Genomic DNA, 22,789 nt, shown 5'->3' on the forward strand with positions numbered 1-22,789 from the left:
TATTTTGAATATGTAGCAAAGATTTTTTTTTTTCCCATATATCCTCCTACATTTTAATCATATTATTAAAAAAAAGGAAAAAGCCACCTTCCATTTAACATTTTTGAAGTCAACTTCTCCTTCTTTCCTTGACAAAAAGTTCTCTTTCCCCCCCTAATTTTCACACATTAATGAAATGAAAAGCATAGATAGAGAACACTCTGAATTATACCTCTGATCCAGGATTATTTTTTTCAATTTGCGAATAGTTTCTTTTTTCACAATAAAAACCTATAAAAACGAGTTTGAGGTTATTTGTTTATTAAAAAAATTAAAAAAGAGTTGTTAAAAAGGAAGAGAAGGAACTGGTGGTGTGGTTCAATCTTTCTATGAGTTGACGGGGGGGGGGGTTTCAATCTTTCTAACATTCTTTTGTTTGGAAAAGGAGGACAATCTTTCTGTGTGACGACTCACTCTCCCCCTCTTTGCTTGCTGAATCCCGAGGCAATAGAGAAGACTTGCCGTACGTTCCAATTTTCTTCCTTCCTTTCTTGCTCCGGATCGATAAGCTCTTTAATCTTCCGTACGAGTTCTTTCAGTCGTAGTCGTACAAAATACTACGGTATTTTGTTAAAAGAAGAGGTATTTAATTTTAACAGTTTATCTACCACTGCCGCGGTATGGTCGTCTACTACTACTACTACTACTACATGGATTTTTGGAGCTAAAATTGTTAAGTTTAGTCGTCTTCTTATGATTGATTTAGTGTTAGTTTTATTAAAATTAAAATAAACATCCTTGATCCATTGTATAATAAATTTTAAATAGTATATATTATTTATATAAATTATACGTAAAGAGAGTATATAGAATATATGCTTTTATTTTGTTAAGATAAGTATCTAAATATAGACTTTCAATAATAATCAAATAAGTTTTTTTAAAAAAAAATGAAATCGAAATTTACTATTTGAAAATTAAAAGGCAGAAAATGGGCAAATATTATAACAAAGAGAGTTTTTGGTGCAAATGGCCTCCAATAAAATGCATGATTTGTGAAAGATAAGACGAGACCTAAGCTTCTATTCTCTGTGTAGCCTTCACATTTGTGGCTGTTGGTTCGTCGGCCGTACATATGAATGAAAACTCGAGCCCTGGATATCAAATCATATCACACTTCATATCACTATTAAGTTTTTAATAAGAAACCAAAGATAATTATATATATATATATATATATAAAACACTACAACAACTCGTACGTCTCCTTCCTCCTACTCCCTCCTCCCCTAACCCTAACCCTAAAACCCTAAACCCCCCCCCCACCCATCCTCTCCCAAAGAAACCCAAAGAAAGGACTCCCATCTTTACGACTTTTTCCTCACCTTTCCTCTATATAAGGCCAAGTCTATATACTCAACTATACCCATGAACCCATTTGGAGACCAACACAATATTGGGCTCATGGACTACTCCTACAACAACTTCCAATACCACCAAAATGCTCCATCTCCTCCTCTCCCTCTTCCTCTTCCGCCCTCGTCGCCTCTGGAGAAGAGGAGGGGTGGGAAGAGGGGGACGCGTGTTAAGCTCTCGACTGACCCGCAGAGCGTGGCGGCGCGGCAGCGGCGGCACAGGATCAGTGATCGTTTCAGGATCTTGAAGAGTCTGGTTCCTGGGGGCAGTAAAATGGACACAGTCTCAATGCTAGAGGAGGCCATCCACTATGTGAAGTTCCTTAAGACGCAGATATGGCTGCACCAAGCTGCATTGATGCTCCCCATGGATGACCCATGCCATGCCTCATCATACGGCCATCCGAGCACTGCGTGTGGTTATCACGGTAGTGGCACTAGTGGCAGTGGTAGTAGCTTTGCTTCTTCTCAGATGTTTGCTCCTCCTCAGCCTCAGCCTCAGCCTCAGGAGATGGTGAGCTATTCGATGCAACCTACACCACCACATCCTCTTCCTCCTTTGCCTTATTACTACCACCAAGATGAGGAGATGCTGCCAAATCTTGCTTAATTAGATGTTATACGTATGTGCTAGATATTATTGTGATCATGATACAGATATTTTCTAGCATCATTACCTATATATGGAGATCTAATTAATGGTGGGGTTGGGGGAAGAAAAGGTGGTAGCTTGTTTTTGGTGTATCAAGTGTAAGTTGCTACTTCTTCCATGGATATATACCAAGTGTGTCTGTGATTGCTTGTTTATGTTAACATTGCATCTCAAGAAACAATACTCGATTGTTACGTACTTTTCGTGATAACGCATGATCAGCTTAATGGAACATAATTAATTAATTAATTAACCTCTTGGTGTCGTACTAAAGTTGTCTGAGCTACATGTCAACAACTCAACATACGATTAGTGTCATCAGTGTCAGTTCTTATAGCTGCCTAGCTACTCACTTCCTGCTCACAAAGCATCACACGAGGGATAAGAACTTCTCGTTTTAAGTAGAGTAGCAAATGAGTTTTATTAGTCTAGCATTCGGAATATTAAGGAAAGCTGTAGAATATCATATGAATAGACCAAAAAAAAATTGGAAAAGTGTGTGGCTGCTGGGATTCGAGCCCAGGTCTCCACGGCCACAACGTGGAATTCTAACCACTAAACTACAGCCACTTTTGTTTTATTTGAATTAAAAAATAGATTGATTTATATTAGAATAGAATCCGAGCTCCATAATAGCCAAGATAACCTTAAAAAGGACGGTAATTTTAAGCGTTAAAAGTGTTAAACTCTCCCCTGTTTATTTGTAGAATATAAAGAGTCTTTTTTTTTCCTGTTTATTTCTGGAATAGAAATAGCTTCTTTTAAAGTAACTAAACAATTTTCTTCTGATATATTAATACATTCTTTCCCCTCTTATTTTATACAACTTTTAAAAATAAAATTAATAACAATTCATAATTACTATTATGTCCCTAGATTAGACGATGGCTAATTCTTACTATTATTTTACATCTAATCAATAGTATTTTTGTTATTTAATTTAAAATATCACCAAATTCCCAATACAAATTCACTACTTTTCATTACTTAAATATCAATTTTGTCACAATAAATTTAATTATTACTCTCTACAGTAATATTCAACTAAATAATAGAATAATTCATATTAGTATTAACTATTGTCAACTGGAATTAAGAATTAGAAATCTTGTTCTAAAATTACATCTTATTAATTAGCGAATTAGGGTACAAATATACCAACTCCGCATACAACTATAGCCCCTAATATACAGTCAGAATTACGCAGAACAAAGTACGATTTTGAAGCATAAATTTATCCAGATCACCATCCTGAACAGCTATTGTGTCACCAACTCATGAATGCTTTCCTCATCTTTCGCGTGAATTAGTTCAATTCACTAGAATGAAACATCTGGTTACATCTGAAAACCCACAGCACATACCCAAGAAAACGGCTAAACATCATTCCCAGTAGGCAGATATTTCTGTGATGGAACAATATGAGTCAGCAGCACTCCATCTGAACGTGACTGACCCAAGCTAACATCATAGATTGAACATAACCAAGATTTCGACCTTCAATATGAAGGATCTTTTTAAAACATTCCAGGCAATTACGCTTCCAATATTCCATGGCAGTAGAACAATAGAATAATAGAATATCGATATAAAATCAAGCTCTCCAATACACAAACTCAAGAAACGCAGATATGCAGCACCGCATATCATGAGATCCTATACAAATGGCATCAGGCCGCAGTTCATAAAACGCCTAGTTAAACCATAACCTTCCTCTAATCATTTGAAAAATACAGTCAGAATACACCGTCAGCTCAGCCTTGATATATGGTAGACAAAAATGGCCTGCTACCAAGTGAACAACCGATAAACCTACGCTGAGATGAACTCGAGGCTACTACCCCTTCACAGCACAGAACACATGAAGTAATCAAATATCATGGACTCTAGTTAAATGCTAGCAAAACATGAAAATAGCCTCAGTAGGTTCCCATAGGAGGCATTCCATACGGTGGCATTGGAGGCATCCCCATCCCAGGCATCGGAGGCGGAGCTGCATATGGCCCACCCATACCCGGTGGTGGTCCTCCCATACCAGGCATTGGTGGAGCTGGCAAAGCCAGAGGCAGCAATTGTGCATACATATTCTGCAAAAACAAGCCCAATTATTACTATGCATACCACAGGACTCATGACATGCCATCAAAATCTGAAGCAACTCAATAAAAAATCGAAGTACCTGCTGTGCAACCATGTCCTTCTCTTCTTTCTCTTTGGCTTTCACTTCAATTTGTGCTTCAATCTTATCCTTAACAAGTTCGTCTACTTTGCTAGTGTACTCCCGAATAAACTGAAAGGACACCAGATGTTCAGCATGATGAGTGATACAGGTCACTGGATAAAGAGGTCTCAATGTAAATAAGATGAAAACAATAGTAAAATTTCACCTGCAAGAGGTATGGGAAAGCAAAGTCGATCATGTTGTTCATCCAAGCAAGCTCCAGCGCAACATCAGGCCGGATCAAGTCATAACAAATAAAGAGGCAAGAAGCAAAACATTCTTTCTTTCCCTGCAATACAATATCAGGAAATTGTCAGATCCAATTGGAATTCCAAAATGCTGTCTAAGAGAAGAGCACCTTGACAACTTCCTCATATAATATGCACAACTAAACAACAATTTCTTTATCAACTTTAATAAATGATTGCTAATTGGTACTGACGCTGCAAAAGGCTAGACTTTGCCTTTAAAAAATTATGAGCTCTTAAGATCCCAACATTGCACCATATAATTATTGCTCAACTCAACATCATTACTAGGCTACTCTCTGTATCTAACAACCAACTAAATAATGAGACAGCAAGTATAATTACTATAATGGACCAAATTGATCCAAACATAGCGTGCATGTGCAATAGTTGGAAGATGAGAGTTCAGAATGTACCTGTTCAATGAAATAAACAAGCAAGTCCTCAGACAGTTCACGGTCACCGGACTGGGAGCATGTCTCCATGGCATCTTTATATAAGTTGTCTTTCTTGGACAATGCAATTGATTGCTTCCATCTACCAGCTTTCTTATAAATATATGCAGCAATCCGCCTCATCTCAAGGAGCTCATGCTTTTCAATCTGAACATGGGTAATGCAATTGTGAGGAGAATAAAAAATGTACATGCAACTTAAATTTAAAGATGCAAAACTTTTACCTTCTGTGCAAGGCCTATCTGATCAAAGTTATCATGCATATCAACTGATTCCCGTAGCCTATCATAGTCCTCCTCCTCAACATAAATTTCGTTTAATGCTTCATTAACAGCAGCCACATTGTTACTTTGAACTGCAACCATGTATGGCTTCACCAGATGCAAGTGACCAGCCTGAAACAAGAAACAAAGAGCTTGTAAAAGAGAGCGGTAACAGAATTAGAGATGTAATTATCAGGACGCAAAGAAATTAAAAACTTGTTCCCAGTCATTTTCCCAAGTAAGTCACCTAAAAGGACCCAAGAGGTGAAACCTAAAAGAAATGCAAACCTTGCGCATTATGTCTACAACACGTGTATGGTCCACACGAAGGGCAAGCACATTAAGAAGATCATTAATGAGATCTGGATGTTCCTGTAGGTAGAAATGCACTGCCTTGTAATAAAGCTCAACATTTGCAACTTTGACGGCAACATCTTTGAACTGCATGTGATCCCATGCATCTGGAGAATGGTTCATGATAGTAGTGGCCGCATTGTCAAACTCGTCATACTGTATGTAAAGATAAGTAAGCTCCTTCCAGTGCTGTTGCTCATCGCAAACACGGATAAGCTTAGGAATGTTGAGACGGGTTGAGAAAAGTTTGATGTGCTCCATAAGTTTCTCCGGTCGATATCTAGCATATAGTACTCCCAACTCTGTAAAGATGCCCATATGTGCACGTTCCAACCCAAGGCCACTCTCCATGAGAGAAATCAGCTCATTAAAGCATCCTCTGTTCTGATAATAGTCGCTGACCTCTTCTAAGTCATCCACCTAAAACATATATATGTACATATTCAGACAGTTTTTTTGGTGAAGGTTCTTAAATGAGTAGAAGCAATATTTCAAAGATAATCTGTATAGAAGCTAAAAGTGTTTACCTGTATTATAATATTCAAACCACATATCTGAGCCAGACGGAATTCCTCAGCGTCGACACAAGCAAAACAAACCTCTTTCCATGTCTTTGAGCTGTTTGCTTTGCGAGCCGCATCCACTGCACCTTGGAACTGTCTCAGCTTAACCAAAGTACAAGCCAGCTTAGCCCAATTAGATATGAAAGCAAATATGATCTTGGCAGCTTCATAAAGAGCATCATCAAACAACCGGTCACCAACACTTTGGAGATTAGCAACATTTGGCATAAGAATGAATTCTTCTATTTCACCGAGTCTATCAATTTTTGCATATGCATAAATGAGTTCACCATCCACCTTCGGCTCTTTAGCTTTCTGCCTCACCATCAATAAATATTTTACTAAATCGTGATAAACATTTGCATCCTCAGCAGCCCGAATAACATCAAGGAACTGTGTTGCATCATCTGCACGAATGAAGGACTCAATGGCATCACTGACTAGCCCTTCACGTAACTGAGCCTTACCAACCTGACTCCAAACAGCCTCTTCTTCAACACGGAATGCAAATTCTACAGCTCTCTCTATGCTTTGGAGGTTATCTAAAAGGACATTAACTGCCTGCACGTTTAAGTTGAACTTCTTAAATATGGCAAAAGCTTCCTCATACAACTGTGCTTCAACTGCCACTTCTCCAACAGCAGGCCCATCAAAGTTGTCCAATCTGTTGATGTAATCCATGACTCTAGATGGATCTGCCTTAATGGCTGTCAAGATAAGCAGGTTCTGCAGATTAAAGTTTCCACTGAAGGCAGAATTCTGAAGCACAATCTTTTCAAGAAGTTCAATCAGTTCGTGTGGAAGATCAGCAGTCATGAAAGCTTTAACAGCTGCAGAAACTTGCTCAGGGCTCTTGCTTTCAGGTAATGCAGTAGAAACAACTTGATCAATCAGCTGTCTTCTATATTCATTATCAGGAAGAAGAACTTTTTCCCACAGATCACCATCCATTCTTTCCACAACATATCTGACATTAGAGAATAAAATCATTAATCACTATTTGACATATATCTGACAAAAGGAGAGAAAGATGCATCATGAAAAATATTTATTACAAAAATAATCCACATACCGAGCTTGCAATTTGAACAAGGAATTTTTATTTGTGACATTTATAAGCTCATCATCACATTGCCCACGTCTATATGCAACAACAGCAAGGGTAGGATCCCGCTTTTCACAATATTTACCCACAACACGTGAATCATAATAAGGATTAGTAGTGAGAAAATGTTCAGGATTGTTGTTGCTCTCTATGATGATCTTCCCCAAAGCATTGTGAACATGCACATCCTGGCTTCCTTCGCTCACAAGATGCTCCAAAAATTGTGTGAGCAACCGCAGTCGATTCCTGATTCACACAAGGAACCGCAACAAATATATTAGGCAAAAAGAGTTGTTTGAGAAAGTGTAAGTTGAGATGTCACAAACCTTTTCTCACATTCATCCACAAGTGGCTCAACCGGAAGGAGGGAACGAACAGAAAGAATAAGGCCCTTTATGAAATCTTCAGGACACTCATCATCTAGTAGTTGTCCTACGACCAAAGGAGCATTGCCAGGGTTCACCTAGAGTAAACCAAGTTAACTTCATAATCTTACTGAAAGTAGTAAATTAATTCTCAAGCAATTAAGAGCAATCTCACTCTGTTGCATTTCGCATTTAAAATATCAGTCAATTACGCTCTTCAAAGAAATTATGTCACTTCAGGATTTCTTACCTTTTGAACATAGCCTTCAATGTACCGAAGCATGTTATTGACATACAAATAGTGAGTCAAATCTGGAACAAAACCAAAACGGTCACAGACATTAATCAAGGGCCGTGCATCTGGAAGCTTTGCTTCCATGAGGAAGTTCTTTGTTTTCTCGGGATCATAGAAATTAGATTCTCTTGTTACACGTTCAACTTCTTTAATTTGTCCAGTTTTTGCTGCAGCCTCAATGTATTTGAAATGAATATCCGGATCTTCACTGTTTCACATAAAATGAAAGCAAAACATCAGAGGAAACACCAGTAGAAAACCTGCTTCAAAATACTTAAATCTCAAAATAAGTACCTGGAGCTCAAGTATGAACCCAAGAAGAAGTAGAGACCTTCATATGACTTAAATTGCTCAAATAGTTTTATGCATGCATCTACACCTAACTGCTCACAATATTCTTTGGCAGCCTGCAAATGTATTATTGTTTAAAAACATCCAAAATAAATCAGATCACCAAAGTACCAAAACGAATAAGGTTACCTGAACAATTATCTGAAGATTTCCTCTCAGATTAACCACTAAAAGGTCCTTCATGCACTCTAATGCCCATTCTCTTGAAAGGGTACCAAAGAACTCCACTAATGCCTAGAAAGGGCATTATATCATACTCAGTATGAACATATAACAAGAACAAGAATGTATCACAAGATAACAAACCTGTGGTTCAATTGCATGAGTATTCACAATAACACGTTTAATATCAGGCAACTCGGTATAGTGCTGCAAAATGAAGAGGATTAAGTAAATAGGCCATTAAAGGAGAAAATTTTAGCTGCACACAATCTGTGAAAAACATATAACCTGAAGGGCTCGCATAAATAATCCAGCTTTTTCACATAGCTGAGCTATTCGAGGGCGGTCATAATGGCTGAACATCCCATTAGCTAAAATAGCATCTGCAACATTTGGATAAGTCACCAAATTGATCTCCAAGACCTACAATGTCAACAAAGGAGAAATACCTATAAGTAGAGACACAAAAGAATACTGAACAACCTTGTGCCGAGGAATATTACCTTGGTTTGAAGAAAAGCGTGCTCAGGTAAATTTGGCTTCAAAACATCTAAGAGGAAGGCTGTCGCCTCTCGGATCATGTTTCTCTGTAATAAACAAAGATCCAAAATGCAAAAGTTCATTTAACAAGTGAGAAGTAACCAACAGGCAAACATGATTATTAAGGTCCTACGCATTAATAGGGCATCCAACAGAGCTGACCTGGAGGAAGAGATCAGTGATTGTATTGTAATCCACTGGACAACCACCCTCCATTTGTGACATCATAAGAGCGAAGTTAACTGCTCCCTGTCATATAATCTATTGTTAAGCAGAAATCAAAATGAAGACAAAAATCCAAGTCAAGGAAATGTGTGAAACTTCAAAGACAAACAATCTATGTTGCCGCTATAATATTTTAGCAAAGAAATGAAAAACCAATCAAAATCAGAAAGCTCAGAGCAGTGCAATATTTGAAAAGTTCTCATGAGCAGATTAAACAAATGCATATAGCACACCTTGTATTTCCAAGACAAGATTTTACCTGTGGATCTGACCTTAGAATAGTCTGCAGAAGGAAAAGATAATCTGGAGTATAGCCAACCTGCAACAAAGAACAAGAATTTCAGAAACAACTTTTTGTCAAATCTAAGAACCTGCCTTTTGTCCAGAAAACAAATACAATACTAAACAGTGAAAAAGGGAAAATTGGAAACTATCTTATATTGCAACACTACCTGCTTGGAGTAAATAAGAATCTTGTCAAATTCCCTTCGTTCAGCAAATGCAGCGACAACTTTTGGAGTAGCCCTTGCTTTAATATAGATTTTGAGTGCAAGATCATTGTCAACGGTCTGTACAGAAAGAAGGATCAAGGAGCCAACAATAAAATTTCAGTAATTTTGGCCTAAAAATAAGGATACACAAAAAGATTGATAATAACTTGCGATGAAGTAAAAGTACTACCTTGACAAGATCCCCAAGTTCTTCACTGCACTCAAGCTTATCCTCAGCTAACCAATTTTCCAGTAGATTCTTTTTGTTCTGATTTACAACAAGACGAGATAATTCTAAAGACTCAAAAGCATTGAGCTTCCCTCGTGTTAACAATGTTCCAAAGTACTGCAATAGTGGTGGTGTTTGCCCAGCTTGCACAGGAACACTCTGCAGACCATTAGTATTGTCAGATCCTACTTTGACAAACAAAGAGTGGCATCTTTTATGAAAAATATAAATACTGCAATCAATTAAAAAGTCAATAAGAAAGCTACCATTATGCATATAAGCAATAAAACTAACCAATAAGAATGGGATTGTGTTATACTTTACTTGATTAGCTAATTGCACCCTCAGTAGATCAAACTAAAATCACTCTCTTTCGTCCACACTTTCCAAATCAATACAAACTTTGGGAGTATGCTCCTTGGTTGCATAACAGAATTTATGTAACCTACAATAGGTGATTCCAATAACCTACCATATGATCTTCCTCCTCCATCTCATGGCATTACCATTTTGGCCTAAATTTCCATAAGTAGAAGTTCAGCACAGAAATAATTGAAGTCATGTAAGTTCTATCTCAACCTTTCTTTTAATCCCCCAACAAGTTTGTATCATTTAGAAATGGACTTGGATAACAAAGTAAGACTAATAACTAACACAATTAAAAATAAGGCTACAATCTGTAAGCATGCTATAAACAAAACAGATCACAAATGGGAAGGATTTTTACTTGGAATTTGGCAACAGTATCAGGAGTTCTAAGGATGCCTTGTGGAGATTCAGCAGCTAGTTCAGCAGCTTCCTTGTATTTTGTCTGCGAGAATAGTTCCTGGAATCTCTGCACAACCTGCTCACCAAAAGCACAGGAAATAATGTGTAAAAGTTCTGTATAGATCTTTCTGCAGATTAGATGCCAAATATTATGTATATTATCACCAGTAAGAAACGTTCACACAATTAATAAAACTAGGTCCAACAGAATATGCATGTATAATTAGTGGAAGCACAAAAATGCAATGCCAGTGTATCCCATCTATGGTTGAGAACTCCTTGGCTGTGATCCACATGTACGAGGAAAAACTCGGGAGAAGACAATCAAGAAGGTTGACTAGAGACTGAAGATATATAGAGATGGTAGTTTCTGCATCCTACATGAGAAAGGTCACCACAATCCCCATGCAGTCTCAACACCAGATAGGCACACTAAGCTTTGGAATCTACTGTGACCAACTAAATGATAAGTGATTAGCTGAATGAAAAAAATAAAATCTCAAAATATAACATACCAAGTTCTCTGCACCAGGAAGATTTGCTCGTTTAGCAAGATTTACAGCAAGCTCCAGATTGTTCAACTGAAAAGAGTTACCAAATTGTAACTGCAAAATACCTAAAATTGTAAATCAACATTGCATTCAAAAGAAAATTCTGATAAACATACTTGTCCACTGATGAAGGGCACAATAGTTGCATCATTGACTGTGGCGAGCAGAACCTGTCCCTTCCTATTAACTGCGTAAAAGCCACCATTAGCTGAAGCCTCTGTTGTAAGAAATATAGGATCTGGACTAATTCGATTTCTGTAGACTGCCGTGGCTGTCTCCAAATCATACACAAATAAAAGACCAAACTTCGTGATCACATATATCAAACTATACTTCTGCGAAATCTGCAGGAAGAAATTCATTTGATCAAAGTGTGATGTGAGGATATGTTTCTTTCGGAATAAAACAAAAGACCCTAGACATCTTACCTGCATTGCCACAGGGAAATCATCACCAAAATCTGGTGGGAAGAACAGATCTGCTTGTTTCTTTGAAAAAGCAGGCTTTCCTGGCAAAGACATTTATCCTTGAGAATAAGAACAAAAAGGGACAAAATCTAACCAGAAGATTAAATTGACCACCTTAATGATTACTCGTAAGCTAAAACAGAATTATAAAGAATAAAGAAATCAAGTAATTTCAATTTTGAATCCACCCTTATTGTAACATTGAAATAATAAAAGAGGAAGAAGAGAACATCCAATATAAACAAGCTAATGCACAAAGTATGATTCAAGCACACAAAAGGATCTGTCAGTACAACCTGACTGTGCACCAAGTTCAATGACATGCAACTTGGAAGTAATTTGTCCAGCATTAGTGGTCTTTGAGGCAAAACAAATAAGTATAGAAGGATTTTCATTGCCAGAAACCTGGATAGGCAGTCAAAACAGGCAGTCATTAAAAAACAAGATAAATACTTAAACTGCAAAATGAAGCATCAAATCACATGTAGAAGGCAAAAGGACTCACCTTAAATGTTGCGAAAGATGCGGCATGTGCTTCAAGTGCCTGACTACGTTGTTGGTCCACAGAAAAAAGCTGCATATTTCCTTTTACCAGTTGTGGTCTCTATGATCAAGAACAGATCAAAAAATTACAAAGCCATGAGTTTCCACTAAATATCTACAAGACAGACTATGTCACTAGCTACTCTGATCATACAAACTTTAAGAAATGCTCAATGGAGAACAAAACCAAGGAAAATGGATGACAAATAAAGACAAGGATGCGCACTTGTTTAGCTCTTCATCGGGCTTTGAAAGATGAAGAACGCATAAGGATTCTGATATACCTCTTTAAAATTGCATGTTCCATGGTTGCTTTACCTCACTTACAAAATTCTCAGCCATACTGTTGTAGTTTCTTGTTCAACTCAATCTCAATTCGCTGGACAATTTACTGAATAATATGGTGGAGGTTAAGATAGCCGCAGTCATTGAGGGTTGCATTGGACATAGAGGATAAAACGAATTCAACTCAAACCACCATTTTATCTCATCAACTAATTTGTAATTCAATGCCCATGATGTCATTCATTATCCATATGTTTGTGAAATATGTCTAAGAAAGTCAGTAGTCAATGGTAAGTGGTGATTCATCTATTCTTTAGAATACTTTCAATCGCCAAAAATCTCAGGTTCCAGCATAAAATTATAATGTGTGACATCATGAGATCATAACTACCTCTACATTTTATCAACCCAATTAACATTTACAGAGAAATCAAGTCATGAATCATTCATCTTTTCATTTTCCTTATGTCCACTAGGACAACAATAAGTTGTTTCAGTATCAGTATCACTCTTTGATCTCAATTTCATTTTCTATTTCCACCAAAGTTGCATTTAGACATCCATTTATTAACTCTTATGCTGCCACCTCCCGCACATTCCTTAGCAACTCATTCTTAATCTTTAAACTTCTTATAAATCAAAACCATATCCTCTACAATTAGGTATGCAAAAAGTTTCCTTCCTAATGAACTATAATGTTAAACTTTTGTTCAATATTTTTAAAGGCGGTCACAGGTTGCAAGTGAGCACCCCACCGCATTGCGCCAAGGCAAAAGACGGGCGCCAAGGTGGACACCAAGATAGCCTAGCGTTTCTAATATATAAAAATAGAAAATAATTATATATAATATATACAAATATAGCATATATAAAAAGTTTAATAGTGCAATTCACCATCACAACAACAAAAGATCATAATTTACAAATATGTACGTGTGTGTGTAGATATGTGTGTGTGTGCATATTTTATTAATGCATCTAAAATAATAAATTACTCGAAGGGCATATACATATTTTATTACTACACATGATGGAACGTGACCCTAGTCTTTTTTTTATGGAAGATTTGGCCTTTATTGTTACTAAATAAAAGTCATGATGGTGTCCCTTGGTAGTTTGGGAATCTGCAACTATTGTTCTGTGTTCTTGAGCCTTTTCAACCATGTGTCTTTGCATGTTGCATGGCTATAAAAGTATAAATCAACCATTCATACCATATCCCATGAACGCATCTAGGGTCTTTCCCACCCTAACCCATCTCCACTCCTACCGCCTCTCTTGGATCCCAAAGCACCCAAGCCTACCACGTCTCAATCGCCTTCGTTTGCAACCACCCAACGCATGACTACTCCGCCCTCGTCCTCAAGTCCTCCTTCACCTCTGCCTTGTCTTAGTTCTATCCCCTCACAGTCTCTCAATTCGAGAACCCCCTCGTCAACTGAGACAATTCTGATACCAACTTCATTAAGGCTGAATGTGACGTCCACTTATCCTGATTCCTCCTCCCCATGGAGGAGACTAAGCCCCTTCTCCCGTGCGGCATCACATGCTACAAGAGCAACCCCTACTCCTCTATGTCTAGGTCACGCGCTTTGCATGCGATAGCATGGCGGTGGGTGCGTGCGTGCCACACAAGGTCGCTTTCGACTTGAGATCCATCTTCGCATTCCTCAAGGAGTGGTAGGAGGAACTATCCACCAAAATGGACCGCTCGGCCCGCCAAGGCTGCCTTGTCTGCCCAATAGCCAAACCATTATCACATATTTCCTAAGCGGGCAGCCAATGCTCTGCCCCGCCAAGGCAACTGCCTTGGCCGCTTTTCAACTACTTCCATTATTATATATGTGTTGCTTTCATATCTCAATATATAAGACATAAATCATAAACAAGTTGCCCTTACTAAAATCATCATCTTCCTGTGTTGACACTTTATAAAAAAATTTATATCCAAATCCAAGTCAGGCTAGGATAGTAGCAAATGAAATGTTTGAGGCTTCAAATAACAAAGAAATTCATTATTCTTGACAACTATTTTCATCCTTAATAATTAGCTGACAAGAGAATCTAGCAGTACCAGACAAAGAGGATAAGATATGCGAGAAACCATTGGGCGTGTTCAAAGAAGGCCACATATGAACTAGTACGAAGTAAATTACCTGAGGTATAAAGTGCTTGAAATCAAAACTGAAAGGGCATATATACAGTACACTCTAAGTCTGCAAAGGCCCTAAGAATGTTTTCCTTACTCAAGGAGAGCATTAATTATGAAAATGCTACTAGCCGAGGATTGATGAAATCAATGAGAGAATGCTAGGACACATTCAGCTTGAGCATCTTTAAGATCAGCGTACCTCTGGAGAACCAGGTGCAATTCCAATCAGAACTAGCCACTTCTCTGTAGGGTCACACCTGTAGTTAATGATCTGATTATTTGCCAAATTAGCTGTCCTATCAAACATTTTAGCGGGTTCCGAGTCGCCTGTATTTCAATTACAATGGCATATTCTTAGTCAAATTTCTTCAACAAATAGCAGACTATATAGCACAGACTTGAAGTGATACTAGAGATAAACATAAGCAGTGTATTCTAACTCATAAACTACCTTCTATTGACCAATGGTACACCGAAGATTGTGTAACAAGACCCAACATCTTCGGGGTGATCCACTTCCAAAAGACAACCTACAAATGTCGCAAGCACATCTAAGAATGCAGTCCCCAGACAACTAAACAATGAGGCATTTAAACGTATAAGAGTAACAATAGATTTTGCTTTAGCATGTCTACCTGCTCAGGCATCTGATGCGATTTCATTTTGGCCTTCATTTCAATATTAAAAATTTGTAGGTGATCCTGAGTAGTACCCGGTATTTGAGCTACGTAATTCAGATACCAAATTCACGATTAAAGATTTACTGACCAAAACTATATCAAAGTTTATAATAAGAAAACAGAAAAGGTTTTTACAACTTCAACAAAAGGACAGATCGAGGTAAGCAAAACGAGATCGATTGAAACCTTTAAGAGCGAGAATCCTGCTATTAGGATTCATCAGAGCCGAATCCGCCGTAATCGGCCTCCTCAACGGCTGCATCGGCATACTCATATCAATGATGACCACGCTATTCTGCGGCGAGGTCTCCCTGACGCAGATATACTTCTCCGATTCCATCGTGACATGAGTGAAGGTGATAAATTGGGAATTTATCCCGAGACTCGTCAGCTGTAAAAAAAAAACACCAAATCACCAGATCCGATTGGATCAGACCTCCCTTCCAAGAATTCGAAACCCTAGCTCCATCTCTAACCTCGAAGCGGATCGAAATTTAGATCAAATAAACGGATCGAATAACTCACCGTGAGGGCCTCTCTCATGGTGATCGGAGCGTTCGCCGCCGCCATGGCGACCGGATCGGAAGTCCGCTAGGGTTCTCGGATTAGGGTTCCGGCAAGAAATGGGAGGGAAGTATGGATGAAGACGTAGATCTGGAACCCTTCGAGTTCTTACGAGGGGGAGTGGGGGAAGAGGGAGGAGGAAATGAATCGGGATCTGAGGAGAAAATATACAAGAGAGAGCGAGAGAATAAGGGAAGTGGCTGCTTTACTTTTATTCGTCGTCTCGGTGGTTGCCTTGGTCGCGAGACAAGGAGCGCGACATTGGCTTGATCCAGACCGTCGGATGGACTCCAAGATTCGGGATACGTAGGCTGGTTTTAGTTAGTTGTTGCGGTACACGGGATCGGGTGGGGCTGGGAGTTTATATGTATGGTTATAATGTGATGCTGACTGGGGAGCACGTCCTTAGTTTGGACCCCGTACGTGTATTCTGCCTTCGATTGAATCCAGTCCAGTGCAGCCCAGCCCAGCCCAGCCCAGCCCAATTCAAACATTCACGACTATATGTGCGGGCCGCCGCAGGAGCTGCTTTCGTCCGTCTTTTCTACGGTTAGATCGATCAGCATCATTGCCCATTCAAAATTTTGACACTAAATTTGTCCAGAGCCGCTGTTATAATCAGATCCGTCTTTGCCGAGAGAGCCACCTTAAGGCTGCAACTGACCCTACTATTAAAGAGTCTCCTATCTACCGTGAAGCTTGGGTCATCTTGATGGGATTGAGAAAAACTCAGGACAAGTGAGATCGGTTATGATTGAGATTGATGTTATTTCTTTGGTCAAAGTATTCAGGGAACAAAAGTCCTGCCATGTTCTTCAGGGTATTATGGCTAATGCTTGCTCAATTTTGTCTTCCTTTTTCAAGTATTAGATAGCTACTTTGAGAGGCTGAGGTATGCTTTGGGGGAAGAAGGGATGCTCCAATGTCTCCGAAGTTAGAATCCCTATTTATTCTGAATATGGCGGATACAAGGCAGTGAACATTGTTGTGCTGGACCCACCAGTCGTGGCTTGGACAGAGTTGTAAGCCTAAGTTGATTTCTCACAGGTTTTTATACAAAGAAAAATTAAAAAGGACTCAGGCCTACTAAGAGAGGCCCATTAAGACTTTATTCATATGAAATTGGGCCTGGTCCGGCCCAACTATAGCCCAATAAACCAAACACGGTAGTAAGTAGACCTTTATTAAAGTAACTAGTAGTAGTAGTATTTTGAGGTCTTAGAAGACATAGTTTATATATCAGAATCTCTTTCTTTTCTTTTCTTTTTTTTTTCTCATTCTGCTCATCAAAATATGCTGATGAAACTAATGGAGCTATCAATATACAATTCAATCAAGTAAGTTACAACTCATATGTAGTGCCAGCCCATCTGTCAACAACTCTAAAGCTTCCTGCCTTCTTTTTCTACCTACCTAACCTACTCACATTGTTCCCAAAATTATCCCATTTAATATCAAAAAGATTTAAAAAAAAAACTAATCTCAAAAAAGAAAGACAAATAATTATGGCTTGGAGAGAATCCTAGAATACAAAAAGAGGTTCCACGTGTCCGGCAGGCCGGGAAGGCACCAGTGGATGCAGTCGGCGTACTTGGCCGGATCGGCCTTCTGCTCCGGCGTCAGCAGCTTCCCCTGCCGGATCGTGTACACCGACGTGTGCGCGTCCTTCCGGTACTCCGACATCTTCGTGATATCGATAAAGGTCACAGGAACCGCCGACATCGATCGTGTCACGTTGGCGGCCAGGTTGAACATTTTTTTATCCGTCCAGAGCTCTAGCGGATCTTTGTAGTTCAACACCGGAAGCGTCTCCTTAGCGCATTTGATCCCTTCATGGTTACCCCATGCCTCCGGGCTGTTTAATTGAGAAATTAATGCTAATTAAAACACAGATTAAATTTAGCAAGCGTATAATTAATTCACATTGGATGCTCCAAATCAAGCCATCACAGTGCTCCCACGTGAGTACGACTAATTAAATCAATCCCTATTTTTCATCTAATTTCAAATCGGAAACAAGTGGGCCCCAAGAGAGAGGTGGGATACGAACAAAGGCAAAGCACCGGAAGTTTCGGACATATAAAATACAAAGCTTACTCTATCGATACGATTATTAGAACTAGTAAATTACCGTTCTTAACGTTAATAACAGCATTAATTTCATTGCTTCTAAATGATATTATGACCCGACATGAAAGCTAAAGTGTGCTAATTGATGCCATTGTTTGCTTACTTGATATGAAGAGGAGAAATGCTCATGAAGAACACTGACGTCTTCATCGGATCAACATTCTCACCGATCCAATTAGACCATGTTCGCAGAACTCTTTCATAAGCCTCTATCCTGATGATCTCGTCGTACTCCGACCAATCCTTGGCCGTCGGCCTCCTGCAAAAATTCAAACATAGAGTAAATATTATTCTCTAATTCATTGAGTAAAAAAGAATATATATATATATATATATATATATATATATGTGTGTGTGTGTGTGTGTATACGAACCTAACTCTCATTTTGGCGGTGTTCATCCACCAGATGTAGGTATTAAACACCAAAAAGTCCACCCCTTTCCAGTGCACGGCATGCCCCGTGATGGACTCGGGCTTGATGATCCGATGCAAGATGGTGTGTATCTCCGGGTCGTCCGAGTTGGATTCCACAAGGAACGGCGCCCAGTAGAACTCCAGCGTAGCCCTGTACTCCTTTGACAAGACAAAGTGATCGCCAGAATAAGCACGAATATTGACGCAAGCTTATCCTCCCCTCCGCCGATCCTAGGTTGTTATAGAGATGTGTAATAATTAATTAAGTAATAAATTAGTACCTCGGCGTGGAAGATAACTCTATTCCCTTCTTTAGTTATCCTCTTCTTCCTCCGAGATAACTCGGATTGAAGCATGCACACCATCGATTCCCACTGGTTCCGATTCAAGGAGTCGCCGACGAACATGAAGCGCTTCCCTCGTAGCCTCTCCAGAAACAATCTCGCATCGAACCTTTAAAACATTTAAACAATCTTTCTTTTAAGTACCAAAGCAAAGATCTAACTCATTCTATATATTAATTTATCCAGATCTTGCCTACTTTGGTAGTGAGCAGTCCTTAGGCTGCCATCTCCATTTCTGGTACATGTCATCGGCCCTGCCGTTCTTCTGGCAGGTCACCTGAGACGTTAAGAGCTTGCACTCCCTCTCGCGGTAGAGCGGATTGCTGACGTTGTCGAAGACCCAGGCGCCCTGCGACAGATCGCACGACGCCGGCACGTCGACGAACATGACATCCTTCTTCCTCTTCTCGATCTCCTCCTCATTTGAAAGCTCAGAGTTGGGGCTGGGGTTGGAGAGGTCACGGGAGAAGAGATCGTTGGATTTTAATCTCACGAAGGAGAGCTCGGCGAGAGACTTGATGTCTTCGCTGTAGATTATGACAGCGAAGAGGAAGGCGCAGAGGACCACGGCGACGATGGGTAGTTTGCCGGCTTGCTTGGCTGCCAGCAGATCGGCGAGGCCGAAGGGGATTTTCCGGCGAGGAGGATTCATTGCTCTGCGAGGAAAGAAACCAAGGGGGGGGGGGAGAAAGGAGCTGTGGAATGGAGGAGAGGTAATGGTGTGTGGGACCTTTAGATGTAGTAAATGGAGAAGAGTTCGGTCCATAGGTTTGGTGGGAGATAGAGATATTATACTAAGTCTTTATTTTGTTTTCATATAACTACCTATTTACCCGTATTCTACTGCTCTTTAAAAAATTAATTAAAAGCGTATAATATGAGTCATTAACCGTTTAAACATGAGAATTTTGTGATTTAATTGTATATTATTTTTAGATTTATAATAATAGACTCCGGGTGTGTACTAATATATGTAAACTATACGTATTCTATAATAATAAAAAATATGTATCATTATATTAGCGTCAGTTTAAAAGATGTTAGGTTTCACATCTTATTTTAAATAGATTAAAAAGTAAATCGTACTTTTTTACTTTTAAGGGATGAAAGAATCTTTCTTTCCTACTTTTGTCTGGGTGTAGGAATTCTCTGCAGTTTGGGGTACTTGGCAGATCGTGATTGGATGCAGAGGGATCTTGATACAGTGTTGGTTGGATCCATGGGATGGGGAAGACCGGAAGACTGTGAGAGGGATTGGTGGGTTTGTGAATGATATGATGGGTGGAAATAACAAAACTCTTAGTAAAGTCTAGGAGAATAACTCCCCTGTATATATATATTATTTAGCGATTTAGTAATTTAATGCTAAAATGACTTAATAAACGGTTTGGAGCGATGTCTCAGCGATATTTATTTCAAAGTAATAACTCGATAACGTACACGACTTGAAACCTATATTAAACGATTCAGAATGTTAGCTAGAGCTTTGTAAGATCAAAGTGTCTTTATATCTAAGAAATGGAGTAAGCCCTTTAGGCTGAGTGAAAAAAGATATATACATTTTCTTCTCTTTCTATAACTTTTTAAGATGATTGTGTTTATTTTTCCACAATTTAGAGTAATCAAGCTAATAAATAATAAAGTCTTGTTTTTGATAGTGTATAAACTTTTTTTTTCATTTAATAATTAGCTCCTCTTATTTTTTAAATAATATTTTATAAATATATATATCAGTTATAGTTGTCATGCAAAATATGCATGATTTTAACTTTTATATATATATATATATATATTTCTATGTAGAATTAGTGGGGGGGGTTGGAATAAAGTTAGCACACTTATTTCCTTATCAAAACAAATATGAATTTATTCTTCACGTTTTATACACCAACAAAACGTGGCATAACTGCATAATTAAGTGTCCCAAGAATAAGAACAACAATGAGATAATCTTTATAAGAATTCAGAGACAGTCTTCTCATGAGAATACTATGCCCACCTTTGAATTCAATGCTGATTGAAATAATAAGAAGCCCATACACATTACCTACCTTTGAATTTAATGCTGATTGAAATAATAATGAACTAATCCAGCCAAAAACTATCATATGTGATTGAGGCCAAAACAGTACGAATTATATGAAGATCAAGTATATATATTTTGTATTAAACTATTAATACACCGACTAGATTCAAGATTTTTGGGACAGGAGCTAACATTTATTTCTTGCAGAGCTCCAATTAAGTCATGTGAGTTGTTTCCCACCCACATACATAGCACCAGGAATTATTTATTTATTTATTTATTATTCTAATTGATGAGGTAGTATAATAGCTCACTAATGGAGTGGTTTTATTCACTACTTACCTACTTAACTATAATCTTTTCTTTTTCTCCCTACGAATTGGTTTTATTCAACATAATATCTATGTAATCATTCAAAATTAATAATACAAATATTAAATTAAATTTTCTTAGGAATAATTAAGTGAACTATAGAAAAAAATTAAGTGTTTAAATTGAAAATATATAAAGATAAATTAAAATCGAGCTGTGAAATTTAAATTACCCCCTACCTGAGGACAGAGAAGAATTCAAATTAGATGATTATTAGTTGATATTGTCTGAATTAATTACGTCTCGAAAGTTCTACTCTTCTACACCCTCCCAAAGGGTAAGGCGTTATGAGATTCCCATCCTCTGACAGCGAGACAGCATCAAATTGCACATTTTTGTTGTCATAATAAACCCTTCTTTTTTATTATTTTATTATCTTAGCCTCAAAAGGCTTCTCGTGTGTATAAATATAATAATAATGCCCATGAAATCCTACATTTATTATTTTAAACGACGTAACGTACGTCGGTCTCTCTTGACGTGGATTATAATACTTGCTGCCAATGGAAAAGGGCTTTTTTGCAAAACGACCACATAGTTTCCAAATTTATTTACGGAGCATCTCTTCTTGTTTTTCGTATTTAATTATAAATGGAGGTGGTTATTTGAAAAAAAAGGCCCTCAGAAGTTTACACCCTACCTATAATAATTGATAACTTTACGGTTTATCAAAATTCAGGAAGCCCATCGACCTACCAAACAAACAAGTACACGTCTGTATGATCTAAATAATCCGATAAATAATTGAGAAGGAAAATAAGGTAATTGAATCTCTCGCTTGGGTTATAATAATAGACAATATAACTACGAAAATTGAAATAAAAAGCCCGAGCACACACAACAATACAATAAAAGAGCAAGACTATAGTAGATTCATATAAGCAAATGGCTTAAAAGACTTACCAACCCTAGCACTAGCACCACCTACAAATTATCGTCCATCGATTGTCTCGATATGGACGAGAGACGGCAAGCGAGGGCATCTCCTCGATTTGCACTCATCTATTTGATCACTCCAAAGGAGGTGTAGGTGGAGCAAACTGGAACGACTGAGATGAGTTTTTTTCAGAAAAGAAAGAGACGAATAAAACAACCTCCACCTTTTTGGAAGGGAAGAGAGAAAAACATCATCGAGAGAGAGGGGAAAGCCTCTCCTCTTAATCTAGCCTAAAGAGTTATTGGAGAGGAGAGGGAGGAAGTAGGTCGGGGATGGCGCGACACTTTGTTCTAATATTATGGTTTTAATTTATGAGTTAATTGATAGTTATACATCTTATTTTATATATTCATTTATGTTAATAATAAAAACTTCATAGATAAATAAGAGAGTTTACTTTCTTCGGATTATCATACCAGATATCAATCTATCTGCATAAGTTATTAGGAATTAAAATATATATACATTTTTTTAATATATATATAAAGAGTAGTATAAGCGAAGATAGAAACGAACACGAGATTAAAATGTCACCACCGACAACAGCGCTGTATTCAAATTCAATGCTGACGCTGAACAAAGATGAAAGCAAGAAAAAAGTCACCAATGTCCAAAGATAATGCACTACTGACCTGACCTGAC

General features: G+C 38.2%; 2 protein-coding genes and 1 non-coding gene across 3 annotated transcripts; all 3 read right to left on the reverse strand.

The window, feature by feature from the left end:
• Positions 1–2,544: 2,544 nt before the first annotated feature.
• TRNAH-GUG (transfer RNA histidin (anticodon GUG)) lies at positions 2,545–2,616 on the reverse strand. The gene has a single exon. It is a non-coding gene; the product is annotated as a tRNA-His (tRNA).
• A 990-nt stretch (positions 2,617–3,606) lies between these two features.
• LOC140776620 (clathrin heavy chain 2-like) lies at positions 3,607–16,115 on the reverse strand. The gene is made up of 30 exons (XM_073120374.1): positions 15,885–16,115; positions 15,546–15,750; positions 15,315–15,403; positions 15,131–15,209; positions 14,879–15,006; positions 12,205–12,303; positions 11,996–12,104; positions 11,661–11,740; positions 11,349–11,576; positions 11,197–11,262; positions 10,641–10,757; positions 9,875–10,072; positions 9,646–9,762; positions 9,453–9,512; positions 9,131–9,217; positions 8,932–9,015; positions 8,717–8,851; positions 8,573–8,635; positions 8,396–8,500; positions 8,210–8,322; positions 7,871–8,123; positions 7,582–7,718; positions 7,223–7,501; positions 6,115–7,117; positions 5,522–6,007; positions 5,195–5,365; positions 4,932–5,117; positions 4,434–4,556; positions 4,226–4,336; positions 3,607–4,133 (listed from the first exon to the last, which is right to left on the reverse strand). Exons 1-30 carry the CDS (start codon positions 15,927–15,929, stop codon positions 3,966–3,968), a joined length of 5,124 nt encoding a protein of 1,707 aa, XP_072976475.1. The 5' UTR covers positions 15,930–16,115; the 3' UTR covers positions 3,607–3,965.
• Positions 16,116–17,217: 1,102 nt separating this feature from the next.
• On the reverse strand, positions 17,218–19,535 carry LOC140775858 (xylan O-acetyltransferase 1-like). The gene is made up of 5 exons (XM_073119324.1): positions 19,010–19,535; positions 18,750–18,921; positions 18,428–18,627; positions 18,157–18,312; positions 17,218–17,778 (listed from the first exon to the last, which is right to left on the reverse strand). Exons 1-5 carry the CDS (start codon positions 19,462–19,464, stop codon positions 17,427–17,429), a joined length of 1,335 nt encoding a protein of 444 aa, XP_072975425.1. The 5' UTR covers positions 19,465–19,535; the 3' UTR covers positions 17,218–17,426.
• Between the last annotated feature and the right edge of the window lie 3,254 nt (positions 19,536–22,789).

This window comes from Typha angustifolia, chromosome 14, assembly GCF_048772165.1.
Source record: "Typha angustifolia cultivar Huaian chromosome 14, ASM4877216v1, whole genome shotgun sequence".
Taxonomy (NCBI): Eukaryota; Viridiplantae; Streptophyta; class Magnoliopsida; order Poales; family Typhaceae; genus Typha; species Typha angustifolia.

What these genes read in the sequence shown, in the direction of transcription:
- LOC140776620 (XM_073120374.1), bottom strand. Translation starts at nt 15,929, where the DNA reads ATGGCGGCGGCGAACGCTCCGATCACCATGAGAGAGGCCCTCACG. An exon ending in GTGGATGAATGTGAGAAAAG is followed by an intron (nt 7,502 to 7,581) that starts GTTTGTGACATC and finishes TGTGTGAATCAG; the next exon opens with GAATCGACTGCGGTTGCTCA. An exon ending in CTTTCCCATACCTCTTGCAG is followed by an intron (nt 4,337 to 4,433) that starts GTGAAATTTTAC and finishes GTGTCCTTTCAG; the next exon opens with TTTATTCGGGAGTACACTAG.
- LOC140775858 (XM_073119324.1), bottom strand. Translation starts at nt 19,464, where the DNA reads ATGAATCCTCCTCGCCGGAAAATCCCCTTCGGCCTCGCCGATCTGCTG. An exon ending in GAGTTATCTTCCACGCCGAG is followed by an intron (nt 18,628 to 18,749) that starts GTACTAATTTAT and finishes GTCTTGTCAAAG; the next exon opens with GAGTACAGGGCTACGCTGGA. An exon ending in ATTTCTCCTCTTCATATCAA is followed by an intron (nt 17,779 to 18,156) that starts GTAAGCAAACAA and finishes TCAATTAAACAG; the next exon opens with CCCGGAGGCATGGGGTAACC.